Below are 16,051 nucleotides of genomic sequence, written 5' to 3'. Positions count from 1 at the left end.
TCTTCAGGCATTCATGGCCAATATACTCTTACATACAAACAATACACATGCACTGAAAAAGAGGTCCTAATGACACCTTTTCTTTTTTGATAGATTAACTCCCAAGCAATTTGTACATCAAAGTGTTCTATCTTTTTTTGTGAAACAATAAAGTTCCAGGATTTGTTGATGAGAAAATCACAGATAGGTGCAAAAAAGGACCATACTGGTCGACGCGTTTCGAACCCCTATCTTTTTAGGTTCTCTTCAGGACCAACCAATTTCTTCAAAAGGTGCCTCCACAATGGAGTCTTAACTGTCTGTAATCGATCCGACTTGCCCCAGGGCGGATTCGGGGAAGGCTGCCTTCTTTGCCGGCTGACCATCGAATTTAATTTTTCTTTTCTAGGTGAGTTCGCTTGCTCGTCTCACGTAGGAAAACCGCGCCGGCATCGGGTTCCTCCTCTGGCTTCTCGTTGTATGCATCAGTCCATTGGTGATACTCCTTCCCTGGGACAATTGTAGAGAAATGTGAAATAAATAATACATTTTCTCTTGATTAACAAGGAAATTCATAAAACCCTCCTCTCATGTTTTATCTCTCATGTTAGGAGCTATAAAAGTGAAATGTGTAGTTAGTCTCAGTTTGGACTATTTGTTCTGTTTTTCCACTATTCTATTCAAGCATGTGAATCTATGAAAGACACCCCAATACTGGAGAAGAACAAATGTTACTTACCTGTAAACTGTGGTTCTCCAGTATTGGTGTCTTTCATAGATTCACATGCGACCCACCCTCCTCCCCTCAGAGGCTCTCTTCTCCTCATCAGACTCTTGGTCACTCTTGTGCTACGAAAATCTGAGGGCCTGAGCCTCTGAGGAGAAGGTTCCAGAGGGTGCTTACGCCTGATTGGCTAGAGTTTGGACTATAAAACGACAGGGATATGTCAGTAAAGTGATTCTTTTTTCTCAATGCTTTCCTATGGGTCAATGCTATCCTATGGTATTTTCACTTGATATGTTATTTTGAAATATATATAAAGTTTATTTGGATATGTATATGCTCTTATGTGGTTTATGTATGTATATATATATATACATGACACTTATTACTTTTTATATACCGTGGGACTCCCACTTCGACGACGGGGAATATTCAAGCATGTGAATCTATGAAAGACACCAATACTGGAGAACCACAGTTTACAGGTAAGTAACATTTGTTCTTTTGTTGCGTTGCTGATGGACAATGAGAGGAGTGTAAGATGTTATCTGGATAGAAGGAGATGGAACATGAGACGAACCATGTTCCATCAGACCAGTCAAAGAAAAAGGCGGATGGAGTGGAGAGGGTTCAGGAGGAGCAGTATTCCAGTTTTAAGGTTAATAGGTTCAAATATGTTGTGTTCTCTAAAGGGCTGCCAGGGATCCACAATAAATAGTTGTGCATAACGCTAGCCTTTTTGCCTCTAGTAAAATCAAGGTCCTCCTGACACTAAACGGAATTGTTGTTCTACAAACCGGTAATATATTTAAAGCATGTACATCTTTGAACAATGCTAATACAAGAGAACCTTTGGTGCAAGTGATTGGGTGCAGAAGCAGCTTATGAATCTTAAAGGAGGGCTCGGCTGACTGAGTTTGCAGTCCCATGTGCTGCTTTTTAAAAGCCAATGAATATAATGAAAAATTTCCTAGTTGGCATAATGGAAAGTTTTAATTCTATTAATGAATCTGAGACGAGGGTTATGCTTTAGTTTCCTTCGCTTTATTTTTCACAGTAGCCTTTTAGAAGCATATAACAAAAATTACCATTCCCAGAAACACTTAGGAATAGGACAACAATAGCCAATCGGCTGCCAGCAATCCATCATTTGTTTTGTCACTGCTTCATTTGTCGCGCAAGCCATGCCACTGCACGGTCTTCACTGGTTTACCAGTTTCAGACCCTAGGAAAGAGTCATCAGTCCATGGTTCAAAATATGATATAATCATCATTTTCAATTTAGCAATTGCTGTACAATTCCACTACAGCATCACAAATGCGTATAACCCGAAAAACCATCAGTAAACACAATACTTACTAGCCACAGGGAGGGTAATGTGGGTAAGAGTCTGCCAGGTGGGATAATCCTTGCCTCAGAGTCCTAGAATTTGACAGGGAATGTTTTAATTCCATGTCTGGACCAGAGGTGAGGATTATGCGGGTTCAAAGCTTGCTCACCACCAAATGAGTCATATCCAGGACCGGCTTAAAATAGAATCTTATAAAGGTGTTGTCTGAGTACCAGCCTGCCTCAATCATGATGTTTTCCAAATGAACTACTAAGCTGAGTGCCTTTGAAGCCATCTCCCCTTTTGCTGAGTGTCCCCCAGAAACCTTGAGATCAATGCGATAAGGAGCTGCAGCCGAAACTCCTCTATCTCCTCATATGCCTTGAGGCACTTCCCTACACACAACTTAGGAGAATCGGGGAAGTCTGGATAGGTAATGTCCCTGGTATTGGACTTTGTCCCCTACTGACTGTAAAAGACGCCTCAGATGGGGAAAATGCTCTACCTGCAGTATCCAGGGCCCGTACAACCGAGACCCGTCTGCAGGATACCAGGCATAGAAGCATGACCAACTTTGCTGACAGCTCCTTTCAAGACAAAAACCTGTTAGGATGCCAACACAAAAATAAGTTGCGCATCCGATTCGTATCCCAGAGCGCCAGGTAGGGCGGTTCTGGTGGGAGAGACAGGCGGATCCCCCTAAGGAGTCTGCACACAAAAGGGTGATGCCCCACTGTGGAGCCCTCAACCAGGCTGTGCCCCGCAAAAATGACCGAACAGTAGTCATTGATCGAGCGACGAGCCAAACTCTCTGCCACCAGACTGGCTAGAAAATTAAGTACCTGTACCATATCGGCGACCACGGGATCAGCACCCCAATGCAGACACTGTGTCCATCTTGTCCATGCCGACCTTTACTGCTTGACTGTGCTGTCGGCCCAGGCCTTGGATAGGAGATCTTCAAACTGTCTCGAAAGGCCCATGACCATCCATCATCTCCTGTAATCTGCCACACCGTCACGCACAAGGAGCCCTCCAGCACCAACCGGTGCGGAATCTGGTCTGGAATCAGAAGAAGAGTCTGGAACAGGGGAGATGGATTGTAAAATCCCCAAAAAGTTCCATACGAACTGGACACCAGACTTGAGATTTCCAAATGAGAATGATCAGTACTACTTCTGCACTCTGTCACCTGATCTGGACCGAGGTCTGGGTGATCATTCGAACAGGGGAAAGTGTAGCCTCGTTCCTGACTCCAATACTGGAGGAATGCATCGGTGGCCACTGCTTCCGGGTCCAGCATCTAGCTGAAGTACTTGGGCAGTTGATGATCCAACCGGGGTGCAAACAGGTCTACAGAAACTGGGCCCCAACAGTCCTTTATCATGGAAAAAAAACTCTGGATTGAGTTTCCAAAAGCTGGAATCCCGTAAGTGGCAAGAAGGCTAATTGGCCACTTCATTCTAATGGCGGGGAAGGTACTTCGCTGTGAAGGATATATGGTGCTCCAGGCAGTATTGCCAAAAATTGTTAGCCAGATTGGTCTGCACTTTTGATTAAGTTTCCCCTAAGTGATTGATGTATCAGACGGCCGATACATTGTCCATCTTGAGGAGGACGCAGGATTGAATCCTGTCCTTCATCCAATAACTAGCTGCAAAGGAGCTGTGTGGTATATTGGTAGTATCACCACTTTGGGTATTCGTGTAGTATTTTATGTTAATGTTTTGCCAATGTGCAACATTCCGTCCATCATCTTGTGTGTTTTGCTGTTCACCCTATGTGGGAAGGGTATGCCCATACGTGGGTCCCGTGCTCACTACGCCACTGGGGGTCAAGCTTTCCTGGCTGAAGAGGGGGGAAACCCCGAAACCGGTCCTAGGATGCTTGATTCCGGTCCAGAGAAGACATGGCTTGGCAGTTCGGGCTGGACTGTTCCCATGAGGCACAGGGTCAAGACTGATTTGCATATGGCCATGTCTGAACAGTGGTGGTGTGGTGAGCAAAATAACGATGGATTAAACGTAGATCTGTGACTGGGGCTGAATGTTTTGCCAATGTGCAACATTCCGTCCATCATCTTGTGTGTTTTAGTGTTTCATGTCCCACTTATGTATTTCCTTCTCCAAGTCAATTGGAATGTTTTATATGTCATTGGAACTTGCTGATGTCATATCCTTGGTCTAGCTGGGGACTTGGTGTCAGTTGATGCCTGTTGCTGTTCCTGTTGGATTGGATCTTCTAGTATGAATAAACCTACATGTTTCATCTTATCTAACCTGAGCGTCCTTCTTCAAGAATTTCACATGCCGGCCAGGGACTCCAAGCAGTTGAAATGTAATCCATGTTCTAGTGGTGACCATGAGCCCCCTGTGGAAAATTCCCCACACCATGTGCCCGAGCCAGATCTTCGGTGGGTCAGACTGTATAACTAGATCTGGGGTTGACCTGAAAATTGCTCTCCCATTCCTTTCGGGAAAGCCATCTGTCGATTTACTCATTCACTTAATCCGATAAGGTTACAAGCTGAGAGTAGGTGAGCCCCTTCCGCAAGTAATAGACCTTGAGGTGTTGTAGAGCCCAATAGTGGAGGAGACATGGGAAGATGTCCTGAATGGATGACTAGAGCAGGCCTTCCAGTCGGGCGATGTGACGCAGCGAGGTGCGTCGCCTGGCCAGCATTTTCTGCAATGTGTGCCACGTCTTTGTCAACTTCCAGGACAGAAGGCTCAAGGAGGCTGTGGTGGAGTCTATCACAAAGTTCAGAAAGACATCTCTTTGAGAGGGCACCAGGAGCATCAACTTATTGTTGATTACAAAGCCCAGCCCTTCTAGAAGGTTCACCGCCGTCTGCAATTGGAGTGGCCACTTCCAAGGGCACTGGGCCAGTAGTAGCATGTTATTCAGACAGACAATAAGGCTCATCCTCTGTGCCCCAAGGTGTTTCACTACTGGCCTGTGGACCTTCGTGAAGCACAAGGGGCCGAGGAGAGTCTGAAGTGCAGAATGGAAAATGTGAACGCTTGCTGACGCCACACGAATTTGAGGGACTGCCGATGGGGTTGAAAAACTGGAACTGTCAGGTAAGCTTCTTTTAGATCCAGACGTACCTTCCCATCGAAAGGATGCAATACGTCTGGGAGAAGGTGGGTGACCTCCATTTTGAAGTGGTAGTAGATGAGCCACTCGTTAAACTGGTGGTTAATGGACAGTTGGCCCCCATCGCTTTTGTCTCCCAAAAATAAGTTGCTGATAAACCCGTTGGGATGTGTAGTAACAAGGCATATATATATATAGCCCCTTTGTCCAGGCGTGTGTCGACCTCTGCGTCTATGAGCGTGGCCAACTGAAGCAAAAACTGTATCTGGCATGGCCAGGATTCTTGTGGGGGAAAGCCATAGAATTGGATCCTAAACTCCTAAACCATCTGCAAGATCCATGCAGCTGCTGTTATAGACTTCCTCACATAGCAAAAATTTGCCAGCTACTCACCTACATTTTGCAAGGAAGAAGGGTGAACACTCAGTTATTGGAGGAGTAGGTGTTGTGTCCCTTGAATCCTCTGCAGCGACCGCAGGCTTCTGGTTGGGTAGAAGTCTGCGAAGCGAGACTGATCTTACCACTGGCCTCGCCTGTAGCCTTGCCTCTGGAGGGGTATCGGGAGAGCGCACGGCCAGCATAGCAACCCCTGCCACGAACTGGCCCCTTGAAAAACCCCGGGTATGAAAATGTTCTTGATGGCCGACTGGGCCTTATCCAAGGAAGTGATTGTGGCCACAAGCTTGCCCAGGTCGTTGATAAAGGGCTCCCCAAAGAGTCTGCCCTGGACCACCGCCCCTGTCTCTGAGGTTGCGAGGTCCACCTTAATGAGCAAGGAACAGCGACGTTCCGTGGAAAGCATGCAGTTGACATTGCCCAGAAAGATAATTGTGCGCTGCCCTCAACCCGAGAGACCTTCAGGGGAGATAAGGGAGCCGGAAGGCTTGCCGTCCACTGCCATGTCGAATAATTTAGTAAGGGGCCCGATGGGGTCAAACCCTTTTTCGGATTCTTCAGGAATTTCGCCAGGAAGGTGGCCATCCTGGGATCGATGTCAAGGGTCTTGGCTACCTTACACTCCAAAGCGGAATAGGGACATTCTGCTTGTAAGAGGCGTGAGCCTCCTTTTCCAGTGAATTCCGCAGTCGCCCTGCTACATAGTTCACCACCATATCTGATGCATCCCCAGTCAAAAGACCGAGGGTGAAGGTTTTGTCACGGTCCAGCATGTCCAACCCTGCATCCAGGGGGGAGGGATCCATGAAGGAAGGGACTGGAGAAGGGTACCAGGGCCCTGTATGGCCCCCCTTCTCGTTGGAGTCTCCATAGGAATAATCATCAGGGTGGTATGGCGAACTCGGCTGCGGTGGCTCTGGGAAATGCACAGAGGGTGCCAGGGGTGTGATAGGGAGAGGTGGGGCCTGGGCCAGGAAGGCCCTTTTGAGACTGGGAGATACGTCCTGATCCACCCCGGCCTCACACTGCCATTTGGGGGTAGTACATTCTGCTGCTGTGAGAGTTGAGGGGGACCAGAAGGCCCCGGGGCCCCAGCAGCTTGTGGTCTAACCTGGTGAAGTCGTGCACTAGTGGCCTCGTGAGGTGTTGCTTTAAAAGGCCCATAGCCTCTGAGACTGCCCTGTAGATAGAGGCTTCTACTGCCTCATAGAACTCATCATCCCAAGATAAGAAAGACAGGAGGTCCCCTTCCATATGCATGCTTTCAGACGTCTACATGACTTAAGCACAAGCAACAGACCAAAGGAATGCTAGCAGCCACAGCTCTGCCGGTTTTGCTACTGGTGGTCCAGTAGAGGTATTTGTGTGGTCCAAGCTGCACGCTTTATTGGGTCTAAGCCCAAGGCCCTCTTGTCCCCCCAACCGTGTATTATCTCTGAGGAATGGCCTGGGATTGTGTCCCCAACTGGAACCTCAGCGGCCTCCTATGCAAATAGAGACCCCGTGGGCGTTATGAAATGAGGGCAATAACGATCCAAAAGAGGGCATCCAATCATTATGTGCAGCACATACAGACTCTGGCATGTGGGGCGTCACTCTTCAGGCCGGGTAATGCTCCTATGGCTACCGCAGCGCGTGACTCCAAATCTGCTTCTGAAAGATTCAAAAACTGGGAGCCGCGCTGATCACGCTGCCGCCAGGCGGGCGGAGGACCGCACCGCGCTGAAGGAAGAGTGTAAACCGAGCCCGCCGCGGCCCACAACAAAAAATCAAGTACACGGTAGCACTCAAACATAGTGACAACCACCATAAAATACTTAGTGCACAGTGAGCGCCTACAACTCCGAGAGAGAGAAATGAGGAAACGTGACTTACCTCTGGCTGCGAGCAGTGAAGGAGGCAGTGACACCACAAACGATGGACTCGATTGGGGCTGTTGGCAGCTGATTGACTATTGTTGTCCCATTCCTAAGTGTTTCTGGGAATGGCAGTTTTTGTTTCATGTTCTAAATGATTGCTGTAAAAAGTAAAGGAAGTTGAAGCATAATCCTTGACTCTGGTCCTGACATAGATTTGGGGTTTTAACTTGTAGAAAAAGGGGGTGGGGAATGTCCCAGCTGGGCATTCCTGCATTTATTGTATAGTTTTAATGTATAGCCTGTGACACAAGCCTTGATGTTCTGTTTGTGTTTTGCCTGCATTTTGCTTTAACTAATCTCATGCTTGGTATCTCAAACAGTAGTTCGCCTTCCATGGAGTTGGTGCTGTGGAAGCCACCGCCAATGCTTGATGCACACTGCCCTAAGTTTTCAAAAGAGTTTAAAGGAGTTAAAGGCGAAGAGGACCCAAACACTGCTGCTAGGACTTCGACTTTCCTGCAGCTAAATGACACTTTGTCCAAAGGTGAATGTATAAGGACACCCCCAACCTTGATGTGTAACAACTTAGCATCTGCCTGTGATGCTGAAGAGGAGATGGAACTGATGGAGCTCTAGTTTCCACTTGTAAAGCACCGTGTGAGATGGTTTCCCAACAACCAAGGTCAAATATTGGAGACTCCAAATGTATTCTTTTCTTTCTTTGTTTTTAGTACAACATTTACAGTTTAAGGGTAATACATCTGTGTCAAGGTGGAGAACAGTTGAATTTGTTTTTTGAATGTATGAATTGGAGAAATGTGAGTTGTAACACTTAGAGTTCATTGGGTTAGTACTGCTGGTTTCTTGGTCACTGAAAGCAAGGTTATTTTTTTACAACACTTGTAACTATCCGCATGCGAGGCAAAAGATCTAAAGGGTAATTTCCACATGTAACATTTGCAATAAATGAGCATATGAATGCTGCCCTAGCTTATTTCTAGGTCAGCCATTTAAAGCACATTGCTGTGCTTCTTTTTTATGTTTTGTTTCATTTTGCCCAAAGAAGATGAAATAATATATGCAAGATGTTTACCTTGCTTTTTGTAACTTCGGGGGGGCGGAGAAAAGCAAAACAATGCGTTTATATCTGTGTTATACACAGTACATTTTGAGTACACAAACATCCGCCTCCAAGAAGCAAGCCTCTGTTGCCATTTGTATTTTGAGGAACAAAGACCGTTTTCGTCTAATATTGTTAAAAGTATTTGTTGATGTCCTAATGCCCTTAAATTTAACATTCCTTTTCCCCTCTCCTTGCTGTGTTCCCAAAACAGTTTTTATCACCATGTTCTGCTTCCTTTCAAAATGTGATGTTGTAAATAAATTCTAAATTACATTTTTCATTGATGTATGGTGATGTGGTTAATTGAATATATATTCTTCCTTTGGAAAAGTCACCATGCAGTTCTAGTTATCTCTCATAGATTCACATGTTTAAAATGTTCCCTGCCTAGGGAGTGGAGCTGCCAACACGGTTCAGGTACAAAATAGAGGGTACTTAAAAACTGTGATTCCCAAAAGCTATAAACAAGCATTGGCAAAGCCAATAGGTCTCACCTATGTGAGAGCTATTAGCTTTGTCAATGTCTTTTAACCATGTTATACAGTGACGTAGCTGCTGTTGAGCATAGCTAAACATTAGTGGCGCATAGTGTAGAGTGGTGTAGACAGTGCTTCATTTATAAAATAAGTGCTGGGTCTCAAACATTTGCGCATAAGTTGCTGAGAACACTGAAGAAGGTCGTGGTGCCTAATACCTACGCTGTGTAGTCTTCCTCTTATGCATTTTCAATACTTAAGCAGACACGCCCTGACCCTCAAACTCCCTCCTGCACATTCTTTGTATTCCCTGCATTCTCACTTTGGATTTTATCGCCTCTCTTTTCCTCCTTTTCACTTTTGTTTTTCTCTCTTGTTCTGGATCAAAGTCTGACAAGAAAAACTAATTGTCGGTGCCCAGAAATTGGTGCCGGTGGGCCCCACCTGCAATTTTGGTCCCAAATTAAACACTGGGTGTAGAGTACATAAAGGAAATGATCCTGGGCAAAACCCTATATTTTCCTCTACTTCAGTTCCCACTGTTGCCAAAGTCAGTATGTGTGCCTGAAGAGGGTGTTGGATTTCAACAAGGCCTGGGCAGAATCAATTTATTTTTTAACACTACACATGCATCACCCTAATTTGTTTTTCCTTCTTGTGTTCTGTTAAGTGTCAGTTTACTACTTGTCATCTATTAAAGCAGCGCACGAGCGAATGTACAATGGGGGTGGGAGGGGAAGAATCATAAATGAGGAAAAAAACAGCTTTTTGGGATTCAAAGTATGTGGAAATCACACGTGAGAGAGCTGGCATCATGAGTCACAGCAACTCCGAGTGCAGGGGGTGGGAATTTAGAGGGAGAAGTACACAAGGGAAAAACAACTAAGGAGTGGGGGTAGAAGTATATGAGGGTGAATGCCACTTGCAGCACCTAAGAGACAGCAATGTGGAGCGCAGGGAGGAGGATCACAAGAGGTAGAGGGTGTGGCGTTGTGCTAGAGCTGCTAACTTTGGACCTGGGGAACCAGATTCAAGTCTCGGCTCAACATCATGGGATTCTGGGTAAGTCACTTAAAGTGCCTTAAACAAATAAAATTGAGCGAAATGTAAACATAAAGTGTGCCTAATAGGTCTGTGTAAAAAGAAGGAAACCAGATGGGTTTTACTGTAAGCACCATGAATGTAGTGCCAGAAGCCATATATATATTCCATCTATATAAAATCTAGCAAAATGTAAACTAAAAGCGTGTTTAATTTTTTACGTGAAAATAAGGAAAGCAGATGCATTTTACAGTAAGCAGTATGAATCTGCCTGATGCCTTATTATCTTCCTCATGAAATAGTGCGTAAAAACACAAGCACAAAGATGAATAAGAACACACGTACATGGTCTGTGCTCCTGGGAGGAACTGACACTAGAAAGGAAGGGAATCCTACGGTAGATAAACAATCAGAAGATTGCAAATGAGACTGACAACAAAAACAATGGTATGCTGTGGGCGGGTAAAAACCCATTGAATTTTATACAATATGTCCTTCAGCGCATGAGCTGGGTCGGCGAGACCTAAAAAGAAGCACTGTCTCAGTGATGCAACAATGCAAGAATGTCGACAGTTGAAACTTGTGACATCCTTCTTGAGAACTAACTCCAGCAGGTGTTGCTGGATGATTTCTTAACTCACCCACCCCAGCCTGAAGTTGAAAACAATATTTAGACTTTGGTCCTAAGACAGCTGGCGAAGGATTAAGGCAAATATATTAGTAACGGAAACACCTGGAGGGCAGATCGCATAGGCTCAACTGAGTGCCCTAGCGAGGAAGTCTCTTTCAAAAACAAAATAAACTGGAGTGGTGAATTGCCACAACCGGGCTAAAATTACCACCACCAAGTAAAGCTCAGACTTCTGCAACAGTCATAAAGCAGTCTTAAGGAACACAAGTAATGACGGCGAAAATGAGCCACTCAAGGGAAGAATGAAAGATTTATTAAATGGTGACATTCTTTCCCCTTAAACTAACTAACCAACCTGGCACATTCAATTTATATTACAGAAATGTAATGCTGTAGCAAGCTTGCCTGAACTCCTTGAAGAATAGAAACAAAAGAATGGGCTTCACAAAACCTGAACCACCACTAGTAGTAGGACGAAGGAGGTCCTAAATAATATGTGTTTCCTGAAAAGTCTTAACATTTGTCTCACGTATTCCATACACTTGAAGTGCCAACCCGAACGATCATACGTCCCACCACAAGGGCCCTAGGGGTTAGATCATGCCTTGCCTAAGACTCGTACTCATCAAATTCTCTGAAGTCTTTACCAGTGAATTTCGTTCTGTTGTCCAGAAATGATCACTGGAACGATACCATTTCCGGAACTGTAGTGTATTTGTCTGTCACTACTAGGAGGTACTGCCTTGATGCAGTGGGATTCTAGAGCTCATTTACTGCCTCTTCCCATGCACCTTGTTTCAGAAAGGGCATCTGCGGTTTGCCTTTATCTAGGCGTCGGCATTCCAGGCAGTCTTGCAGCATTCTCTCAACTAGTTGCTATGGAAAATCATTCCACAGGTTTTTTGTTTTTTTTTGCAACATCCGTTTAGTAGATTCTTACACCTCAGTGCCATTTATGAGCCAGATCCTCAACCTATTGTTCCAGAGGGGAGGGTGAGCGTTAAATGCCTCTCAGAAGCAGTCCTTTCCAATGTATCGGCATTCTGCATGTTGAGGAAAGCTTTCAGTCCATTGGTCTCTGCTTGTGCGTGCTTTTTACACAAATCAGTATCTCCAGGGCTCTGATTTAATGAGCTCCATCACTGTCAGGAGTGTAGGATCAATTGGTGTGGCCTGTAAAATATCAATTAGAGTTATGCATTAGACTTTGATTTGTTTCATAAGGCATCTTAAGTGTTCCACGTGGCTTTATGGTCTTGATGTTCTATCCTCCATTGGAAAATGGAATAAAATCAGAATTGGCTGAATGTAATGCTTGTGTGACTGTACATATACATGTTGTGCATACTTCCACCATCTAGTGTTGGGCTTGGATGTGTACAACTTGTTTTTCTTCAAAGTAAGTCTTTTCAAGTCACAGCACCTAGTGACTCTACCTATTATTAGTATTTCGCATGTGCATCGGCTTCATTGTTAGTTTTTTTACTCCGCCATCGTGTTCAGTCATGTCCAGGTGAACTGACGCCATGTAGTGTTCTAGCCGGTCCTTTTGATCCGTTCTTCATTAGTTCTTTTAAGCAATCACACGCGTTTGTCGGTCTCCACCGCAGCATACTTTCTTCTCTGTCGGTCACAACCTCTCAACTCCCAGCGCTTGAGTTGAAAAGGTCCTCTTAGTGGAAAGGACTCCATTCAGGTTCTGCCCTACTTGCCACGTCAAGTACCCAAGAACTGACCTCAACGAGGTTTGCAACCTTTGCTTCCTTCCTGATCATTGTGAAGCCTCCGGTTCAATGTCTCTCTGCGGAAGCAAGAAGATCCTGCGGAACAAATGCGCTCATCGAATGGCTGCGGCCTCCATGGCACACAGATGGGAGGAGGAAGATACCCTGGACCTCTTCGGTGAGTGAGAGGAGTCTGATAGCGAGCAACTGGATGCTCCAGGCGACAAAGTTGTAGCAGCTTTTTAGCTGGAAAGTGTTGCCTCCGAGGCGGACGCCGAACCGGCAGAACCTCTGTTGACCCAGCATCCACTTAAGATCTCAGTGGGTAGTGGCACCTCTTAAACTCCCCAAATGGAGTCACTAACCTCGAGCTCCCATGCCGCCTTCAGGCCATGGTCTACACCAACATTCTGAGCCAGATCTGATGCCCATTACACACTCTGTGCCAAAGTCCTCCTCCAAGCTTCGAGTGTTATCGCCAAGTGCCGCTTCAGCGCCGGACTCAAAGACGCTGCCTCGACCACTCTCGGACTGAAAACGGGTAGATCTGAAGCATTGGGAGCAGAGACATGCCGCCCCAAAGCATTTAAAGCCGAAGGAGATCACCTCAAAGCATTCTGGCGTAGACCCTATTCCTCTTCCTCCAGAATGCCTTCTACTGCTGCATTTTCTGCTGCCTCTGAGGACTTCGACCAACCAATCCCCCAGCAGCTGCAGGAACACCTTAACTCTAAGCAACAGCTGATGCACATCCAGTTGGCTGTGGCAGGATCTTAGCCTCCACACCTGTCAAAGGACTCGGTTCCCCACAAGAGGAAGTTGACTTTTGTGGAGGACCTCACCTCTCCCGTGCCTCCCACTCCCAAAAATCCTAAAAGGCACATCAGTGCTTCCTCTCTTCCCTCTACTCCACCTTCTCCTCCTTCACTGCATGGGGATTCTCCAGAACGCTTACCACTGGGTTCCTCACACTCTGGGAGTGGGGACTGTCCAAGACTACTCTATGACCCTCATCGCAACAGGGCCCAGACCCCTGGAATGATTATGATTCAGAACCCCCAGCAGATACAGACCCAGATCTGTACAGGGGTGGCTCCTCCGCTAAGGCGGAGGAATGTCGCCCCACTGCTTTGTGAGCAGTTGAAAAAGTAAAGACAGAATGACGTTTGTTATTATCATTTTATTTTTCTGTCTGTGTGTCAGCGGGTTAGGAGTGGGCGGGGCTGGACGTCACAGGAACAGTGGTTGCACTCTCAAGTGAGAGCATGAATTTTTGACTGGCTGTTTTGGGCTAGCCAAACAGTCATGCACACTTTGCATGTTCTCCACCCAGGCTGTGTTACAGCCTGGGTGGAGAACATGCCCACGCCCCCAGATCTTCTTTGAGCGGCGAACCACAGCACTCGGACCAATCACAATGCTGCTGTAAGGCAGCATTGTGATTATTCAGTCTGGGAGCCTGGCTGGTTCCTGCTTCCTTCCTGCTCCTGACGAAGAGGACCGAGAGGCAGTGGCTGGCCGGCGTGCATGTACGTGGAATTTGTTTCCTTTTTTCATTTAAACCACCTCCCCACATCCCCCCCGCCCCCTGCCAACCCATTAAGAAGTGGCCGTCACTGGACTTCTTTTCTGCAAAAAAACCCACATCCCCAGATGACATCACCTATCGGGGTGTCCTTCACAGGGTAGCTACCTTCCACAACGTGGAGATGCATCTGTAGCAGGAGGAGAATGATTTCCTCATCGAGACCCTGTCATCCACCCAATGCTCACTACAGTACCTTCCCATGCTCAAGGGGGTTTCCCAATCAGCCACTGAGATATTTAAGGATCCAGTTAAAGCGAAGGTTGTTACACCTAGGGATGCTCTGAAATTGAAGGCTTCCCCTAATTAACCTTCATACATACAAAGCCAGTTACCCCCTGACTCTCTAGTAGTTCATACAGCTAGGAAATACGCTTACACTCAGGGCACAGGTTATGCAGCCCCTTCAGACTGAGAGAGCAAAATAATTGATGCCGGAGGCAAGAGTGTATCAGCACAGTCTGCTATGCATTGACGCGTCAACTTATGCTCCCGGTACGACTGCGCTCACTAGGATCAGATGGCAGACCTCATCCAACATCTCCCAGAGCAGTATCACAAGAAGGGACATGAATTGATGGCGGAGGGTAAAATTATGTAACGCCAACATCCATTGTGCACTGGATGCAGCCGACACAGCTGCTCTTGGCATTAACACCAGCTTTCTCTTGCCTCCCATGCTTGACTTTGTGTGGCTGGCTTTAAACTGGAGTTCCAGCAGTACCTCCTAAATGTATCTTCGATGATCAGCATCTCTTCAGCCCTCAGGTCGATAAGATGCTAGAAAAAATCAAAAAAGACATCGACACGGCCACAACGATTAGGGCCCTACAGATACCTACTGCCCGTGGCTTCTTTCATTGCTCCCAATACCGTGGTGCAGCAAAAACCACCACCCTGTAAACCTTGTCCACCTTCACGAGGCCCGCATAGCAATCACCTTCTGTTCCATTTCACAGTGGATGAACTGGTATGGTACATTTGCCTACGCTTTCAGCCTCTCCAACTCTTACCGTTAGTGGTCCGGAGTCTGAGGCAGACATCCCTCACTCTCATCCTAGTGGCACCAGCCTGGGCGTGCCAGCCATGGTACACCACACTGCTAGAACTCTCTCTAGTTCGCACGAAAAGCTCCCCAACAGGCTGGACATTTGCCCACAGAACTACAACACTCTCCGATATCCCAGCCCTCAGCAGTACAACCTTGCGATCTGGCTCCTCAGGTCTTAATTTGGTTACCTCAACGTTCTAGAAGAGTGTATATTTAGCCTCAAAAGAGGCATGCAGACCCTCTACCAGCGCCTGCTACGCAGCTAAACGGAAACGTTTTGTGCACTGCTGTCTTCCCAAACATATCAGTCCTCTCACAGCATCAGTACAAGGCATTTTTTGTTACCTACTACACCTGCAGAAGTCAGGCCATGCCATTGAATTCCATTAGGTTCTATCTGGCTTCTGTAGCTGCCTACTTGCAGAATAGGCATAATGCTTAACTCTTCAGAATACCAGTCATTAAAACTTTTATTGAAGGGCTCAAAAGAGGTTTCCCACCTTGTAAGCCTCCTGCTCTTGTGTGGAACCTTACATAGTCCTTACAAGACTCATTCTCATGGGCCCTCCTTTTGAACCTCTTCTCTCTTGCCCACTGCAATTTCACTCATGGAAGGTGGCTTTCCTTGTAGCCATCACTTCTCTCCGGTGGGTGAGCGAAATACTTGTTCTTACCTTGGAAGAGCCTTTCTTCCAGGTTCATCACAATCTGGTGGTCCTCGGAACCAATCAAAGATTCCTTCCTAAGGTAGTCTCAAGTTTTCAAATTAACCAGACAATCGAGCAACCAGTCTTTTTCTGCACCCAGAGACTGTAGCAGAATGCGCTCTACATACTCTAGACGGCAAGAGAACGATAATGTACTAAATTGACAGAACAAAATCTTTCTGTAAGAGACAACAGCTTTTTGTGTCCTACTCCAAGCCAAATAAGGGGCATTCCATCTCCAAGGCAGGTGTTGCACGTTGGTGGGTCAAATGCATACAAGCATGTTACACCTAAGCTAAGAGATCCCCTGCCTGTCCCACCAAGA

The 16,051-nt window shown here is 46.3% G+C and overlaps 1 protein-coding gene across 4 annotated transcripts in view; it reads left to right on the top strand.

Moving 5' to 3' along the window:
• CCDC117 (coiled-coil domain containing 117) overlaps positions 1-8,791 on the top strand; it is a 158,380-nt gene extending 149,589 nt beyond the window's left edge. For all 4 annotated transcript variants that reach the window (XM_085633540.1, XM_085633538.1, XM_085633539.1 and 1 more), the window contains one exon: positions 7,769-8,791. In XM_085633540.1, the coding sequence (XP_085489666.1) occupies positions 7,769-8,024 (256 nt within the window). In that variant the 3' untranslated portion in view covers positions 8,025-8,791. The remainder of the gene's footprint in view (positions 1-7,768) is intronic.
• Positions 8,792-16,051: the final 7,260 nt, after the last annotated feature.

This window comes from Triturus cristatus, chromosome 11 (genome assembly GCF_964204655.1).
Source record: "Triturus cristatus chromosome 11, aTriCri1.1, whole genome shotgun sequence".
NCBI lineage: Eukaryota > Metazoa > Chordata > Amphibia > Caudata > Salamandridae > Triturus > Triturus cristatus.
The sequence above is the reverse complement of the archived record's forward strand: the minus strand, read 5'-3'. Positions and strand labels throughout refer to the sequence as shown.